The sequence below is a fragment of the Phodopus roborovskii genome, unplaced genomic scaffold (assembly GCF_943737965.1).
Source record: "Phodopus roborovskii unplaced genomic scaffold, PHOROB, whole genome shotgun sequence".
Classification (NCBI taxonomy): domain Eukaryota; kingdom Metazoa; phylum Chordata; class Mammalia; order Rodentia; family Cricetidae; genus Phodopus; species Phodopus roborovskii.
The window spans coordinates 20,378,825-20,385,263 of NW_026126418.1; the positions used below are offsets into that span (position 1 = coordinate 20,378,825).

At 46.8% G+C, this 6,439-nt stretch overlaps 1 protein-coding gene across 1 annotated transcript; it reads left to right on the plus strand.

Annotated features, from left to right (window-relative positions):
- Window positions 1-7: 7 nt before the first annotated feature.
- Lrrc55 (leucine rich repeat containing 55) lies at window positions 8-4,854 on the plus strand. The gene is made up of 2 exons (XM_051184333.1): window positions 8-882; window positions 4,576-4,854. Exons 1-2 carry the CDS (start codon window positions 183-185, stop codon window positions 4,809-4,811), a joined length of 936 nt encoding a protein of 311 aa, XP_051040290.1. The 5' UTR covers window positions 8-182; the 3' UTR covers window positions 4,812-4,854.
- Window positions 4,855-6,439: the final 1,585 nt, after the last annotated feature.

Below are 6,439 nucleotides of genomic sequence, written 5' to 3' on the forward strand. Positions count from 1 at the left end.
TGCTCCCCAGGCTCCACCAAGGGACATCCTGTGGATCTTAGGAAGTCCTTGGGTGCTTAGAAGCTCCCAAGGAAGTCATAAAGCATGATAGCACACTCTCAGAAGCCCCACCTTCCAGGCTCAGGCCTCTAATGTAGCAGTCTCCCTGTACCCTGACTGTTGAGCCTAGGGACACGGCTCTCATGGGCTCCCTACAGCATTGCTGCTGCCAGCTGCCAAAGATGGGTGACACCTGGGCCCAGCTTCCTTGGCCCGGGCCTCCCCACCCAGCCTTGCTGCTGGTCTTACTCCTCTTGGCAACTGGGGTGATGCACTCTGATGCCGGTACCAGTTGCCCAGTCCTTTGTACATGCCGTAACCAAGTTGTGGACTGCAGCAGCCAGCGGCTGTTCTCTGTACCCCCAGACCTGCCAATGGACACCCGCAACCTCAGCCTGGCCCACAATCGCATTGCAGCCGTGCCGCCGGGCTATCTCACATGCTACATGGAACTCCGGGTGCTGGATTTGCGCAACAACTCCTTGTTGGAGCTGCCCCAGGGCCTCTTTCTCCATGCCAAGCGCTTAGCACACCTGGATCTGAGCTACAACAACCTCAGCCATGTGCCAGCTGACATGTTCCGGGATGCTCATGGACTGGTGCATATAGACCTGAGCCACAACCCCTGGCTGCGGAGGGTGCACCCCCAAGCCTTCCAGGGCCTTGTACATCTCAGAGACCTGGACCTCAGCTATGGTGGCCTGGCTTTCCTGAGTCTTGAAGCCCTTGAAGGCCTCCCGGGGCTGGTGACCCTGCAGATCGGGGGTAACCCATGGGTGTGTGGCTGCACCATGGAGCCCTTGCTGAAGTGGCTGCGGAATCGGATACAGCGCTGTACGGCCGGTAAGGAGAGTGACTGGTCTGGTCACCAGGGTGAGGGTTTCCAAAAGTAATGCCTTCCAAAAAAAAAAAAAGGGTGGTGGTGGTGACACTGTGTGCCCTCACCTTTGTACACCTCTTTTTTTGTTCAACAAGTATTTGTTGGATATATGGGATGCATGCTGAGTGCTAGAGAAATTCATTTGCTAAAACACCAGACGTCCCTAGCCTCTATGGTGCCTGTGACCCTAGACAGGAAGACACAGTAAGCCGACTGGGGGAAGCCAGCCACTGGTGGTATTGGTTGAACTTTTGCAATAAGCAGACCTTGACATACATTATCTAAGTGAACCCCCATTTCTATTACTCCATTCTACAGGTGAAGAGCTGAGATGTAGAACCATAAGAAGGCTTGCCCAAAGTCACTCACTTAAAAATTGGCAGAGCTGTAGATACAAACACACTCATTTGACTTCTACTCTAAGTCTCGAGAAAACCCTGAAAGAAACAATCATGAGTAATCCTATTTATTTTAGTACTTACTATGTGCCAGGCCTTATTCTAAGCATATTTCATGTGTTGACTCCTCATGTCCTCATAAGAACCTGAACGAGGAGGAAACAGAAGCACAGAAACATTTCATAGCTTGGAGCGAGGCCTCAAGTCCTGGCAGTCTAGATGTTCTCTGGTCATACTGTCAAGAATCATGTCCTGAACTAAATAACCAAGCTCTGTGCTGGCCAAGTGGCCTTAGCAGAGTCTCCAAGGTTTATGCATGGGATAGGCATCTGGGGAGACAGGCTGAAACCAGGCAGTTTAACTGGAGAGTCCCAACCAGAGAATGGACTAAGGCCTGAAAAAGCCAGCATCATGGAGGTTTGATGAGTCCTGACTTTATCCAGTGGTATTGAGACCTGACCCAGAGGCAGTAAAGTTGAGCCGTGTCCCAAGCCTCCAATGGGCTTATGGTATAGCACCCAGCCTTGGCCTGTGTACCTGGCATCAGAACAATAAGAGTAGCTAGAGCTCTATCCCAGGGATTCCCTAAAGCCTAACTGCAATGCACTTGGGGTGGGGTAGGGGGGAATAACAATGCTGAATGAGGCAAGAAAGAGAGGACTGAGTGGGGAGTCCAAGACTAAAATAACTTAGGGGGGCTGTGGGTCACGATTCCAGTGTTTCCACAGAACTGTGGGAGGAAGTTCTCCAAGACCAAAATAGCTGGAGACTGAGATGGGGTGATGGTGGAGACTAGGATGGGGAGGCTGCCTAGAGCCATTGCCTGCCCAACCCAACCTCTCTGCCAGCTGTGCCTCCCTCTCTTTTGTCACTATTGACAGAAAGAGCCTTCTGGGATATGCAGCTGTCAGCACAGGAGGATTCCTCTTCTGCTGAAATCTCTGGGGGTTCTGCTTTACTGCAGAAGGCCTGGCTGCCTTGGAGAGGAGATGAGACCAGCTCCCATCATTGTAGACTTATATATCAATTCAGGCAAGAGACCTGAGCTCTCAGCAGGAGTGACAGGACCAATTCCCATAGGTGAAGGCTTACACATGGATGCAGGCAAGGGACTCGAACCTCCAAGAGACAGGAGAACCTCAGGTCCCAGCAGTGTAGCCTCAGACATCACTGCAGGTGAGGTCTTGAGCTCCAAAGGACAGTGGTGGTCCTCAGGCTCCCATCCTTCTCCACAATGGACAGGTTACATTTCCGCTTTGAGGTCAAATCTTGCTAGAGTATGTAGACCTGGATGATGTCATCCCTTCAGACATTTTTGTATCACTTCCTCTCTTTTCTCCTAGTAAGATTCTCCAAGTATCTATGCTAGGAGACAGAATTCAGACATTGATGTCAGCCCAGAGCCTCCTACCCTGTATGGCTACTGTGTGCCCTCGGCCTCCTCTAGTGAGTCTGCATTGTCTCACTGCAGCTTTACATACATACATACATACATACATACATACATATACATACATACATATATACATACATAATCAATGTTGGGAGTTGATATTTCCTAGTTTCCAGCAGAGAGCTTCCTGTGAGTTAACTCTAGATATGCCCAGGACCTAGAGTCCTGTGCAACCAGCCTACTGTGTTTGCCTCAACTCATGACTTGGGGAAAATTGCATCCTTATCCCACACATGAAAAAACACATGCACACACACACACACACACTTCTAAGGCTAATGCTATATATACATATCTATCTGTGAAAAGGATCAATCCAGGCCCATGACTTTGGTTTCTGCCCTCAAAAACTGTGTAAAGAATTTATAGCATTGACACAGCCTGTGTTTTTATACACTATAAATTTTAAAGCCTCACATTGACTCACTTGGAAAATTTAGTTTGGATTATTCCCTTCTAATAAAAGCAACACATGAGAGACAGGTTAGAGCTCAATTAGTATTTTTTGTCCTGACCCAGGACATAGGTGTTACTCTGAAGCTGCCCAGATCTGTAGGTAGAACTGCCTCAGAAAGCTGCTGTTACTCTCAAAAAAAAAAAAAAAAAAAAAAAAAAAAAAAAACTGAAGTTAGACCATTGACAGCCATCATGAATTTGTAACCCTAAAGGATGGTTCCACAAGGTTGAAAAGAAAATATATCCCACCAAAGGAGCAGCTTCTTAGCTTCTTCCCCCAGATGTCTGGAATGTAACCCCTGAGAAATCCAACTATGATCATTATAAAAGGCACACAATTTACCTAATGCTTTGTGTGCACCAGAAACATTTGTGGGCTTTAACTCTCTGAATTCTGACTACAATTTCAGAAGGTAGGTATTATGATTATTGTCACTTGACATATACAGAGGGACTAAATATCCACAGTCACACAACTGATGAGATGATAGCTCCAGAGGCCAGGCTCTTGACTGTGTTATCCAGAAAAAAAAAAAAAAAGTGCATGCATGAGTTAGTAACAAGACACAAGGCTTTTAAATTAAAATACCACATCCATTTAAGAAATACCCATTGGGTTCTTACCCATTGGATGCTGTTCTGGTGCTTAAGGCTACTGTGGGGGAAGCATATCTTCAAGGAAGGAGATGCAATAATAAAACTGTCAGACAAGGACACCAGAGGGAAAATAAAGCAGAGTAGGCATGATAGTGAGTGTGGGGGAAGCAAATGCAGGGTGCTCCCAAGGGAAGGCATCCCTGAACAGGTTGCACTGAACAAAGTCTCAAAGGAAGTGAGAAAGTGAGCTACACAGAGACCTAGAGGAGAATCTTCATCGCAAGGGAAAAATATAGAGATGCCCCCTTCCTATCTAAGAGGAGTCATGCTTGGAGCCATGGAGGAATGACAGAGACATGTGTCTCTGGAGCAGAAAGACTAAGCAAAATAAAAGGCTGGGAAAGTGTCTTTGGCATCCTAAGGGAGATGCTGGCTTCCTCTCTGTGTGAAAATGAGAAGCCAAAAGAATGTGTGGAATAGAGATTACCATGTCCAGACTTCAGGCTTTATTTCTCACAAAAGCCCTAGATCCACCATTGGAAGTAACTATAAGACTTTCCACAAACACTCAAGTCTAAGAGCAGTAAGTTGTCACATCTACAAAAACAGGCAAAGTGTTTTGCAGGTTATTGAGATGATAAGCATGTCTGAGGCACATAGAAGAAACTCGGTGAGTCTCCGGAAAGGGTGGGAAACGCTCCCATCCCTTCTCTCCTACAGAAGCCTCATCCTACCTGGGTTCTGTGTTGCAGATTCTCAGCTGGCTGAGTGTCGGGGTCCCCCTGAAGTTGAGGGTGCCCCCCTCTTCTCACTCACTGAAGAGAGCTTCAAGGCCTGTCACCTGACTCTGACCCTGGATGATTACCTCTTCATCGCATTTGTGGGCTTTGTGGTCTCCATCGCTTCTGTGGCCACCAACTTCCTCCTGGGCATCACAGCCAACTGCTGTCACCGCTGGAGCAAGGCCAGTGAAGAAGAAGAGATTTGACACAGGTGCCTCTCATCCCCCCATGCTGCTGTCACTGTTGCTCACCACTGAACACCTTGGGTCATGGTGCCCTGGCCACCTCCATCCTAGCTCAAACAAGGTTGGGAAACTAACTTTGTGTAAGAATCTATCTACTTTGGGCCTGGCACTGTGCTAGCAACTGGGATTTAGAGACCCAACCCAGTCTCTGCCCTTGAGGTACTTACTTTTAATAAAGAAAGCAATTCCAAAACATTCTTTTATGACAAAATGCCAATGCTCTGAGCACAGTGTTAGGGAAGCCCAGAGGAGGGTCCATCATCTGTGCCTCAAAAAGTTCAAGAAGAATTTCAAGAATGATCTACTAAGTAGATAGAAAGGTTAACACAGCAAATGACAGGACATACCATGCAGGGTATGCTGAGGACAGCACACTATATTCCTTGTGGCCTAAGTGTATAGAGGAGGTGTATGCAAAAGCAAAACTTCCCCTCTGACACCCAATTTTTCAGTCCCCTCTGCTACCTGCCATTGCACTTCAGAAGTGAGATGACCTCCATACCAGCTTCTTGACCTCCTCCCACTAGCAACTTCGGGGTGAAAGGAGCTGCCAGTGACTTCCCTATACCGCCCTCAATTGCAGCCTGAAGATGAGGTCCCTGACAATGGGCTGAGGGTAATCACCCTCAGCATCCTTCCTTATATCCCTATCTCTGCCTCCATGTCAAGATTTGTCTTCAAGGAGAAGGCAGAAGGTCCCGTAATGAGGGCAGCAAAAGTCTTAGCACTCTGGGACCCCAATTGTGTGATTGTTCTTTCCATGGTGCTTACACCAAAGGAACACACCAGGAAAGTGCAATGTAGGGCTCAGATCCTAGCATGTCAGTACCCAGGGCAGGAGTACTAAGCCACCACATTCACAACCATGGGACTATATGTCTTTTCTTCTAAGCAATTTGTTCATTTGAGCATAAAGGAGAGCTATTAATTCTTAACTCTTGCTAATGCAGGAATGGTGATAAGCTCCCTCCTCAACAGTTTCCTTTCAGACATACACCAGCCCACTCAGGGGGATTTATTGTTCCCATTTTGCAGTTGAGGGCATCAGGCTCAGAAAGGATAAGGTAGCATGCTATGTAATGATCAAAATGCAATCAGTATTCTTCATCACAATTCCTTCTAAAGCTATATAAATTCAAACTGGAGCCATGCTAATGAAGTTGCTGATAAGGCCCAGGCACTCCTCTGGGCATGGTTGTATTTTCTGACTCATCTCTTTTCATTCTCACTGCCAGGTAGTTTTTACTCTTCTCTCTTTGCAGTTGAATTCATTGTAGAGAGCTGGACTAGTTATCCAAGTTATCTGTAAAAACAAAGAATGTAACAGTTGAGTCCTTTGAAGAAATCTGTATCTAATCAGTCAGAAACCAAGGACTTTGTGGAAACATGATTATTGCCATCTTTGTGGTCACCTTCATCTTCCTCATCTATGTCATCAGCTTCATCGAAATCCTCCCTGTCTCCTTGGGCACTGGAAAGTCCAGGGAACTTCTTTTATATTCCTCACCTTGGCTTCTCACAACCCTGCATGAGAAACAAATCTAAACACAACTTACAGGTAGGAAAGTAGAGGCTCAAGATTATGACTT

What these genes read in the sequence shown, in the direction of transcription:
- Lrrc55 (XM_051184333.1), top strand. Translation starts at nt 183, where the DNA reads ATGGGCTCCCTACAGCATTGCTGCTGCCAGCTGCCAAAGATGGGTGAC. An exon ending in GATACAGCGCTGTACGGCCG is followed by an intron (nt 883 to 4,575) that starts GTAAGGAGAGTG and finishes TCTGTGTTGCAG; the next exon opens with ATTCTCAGCTGGCTGAGTGT.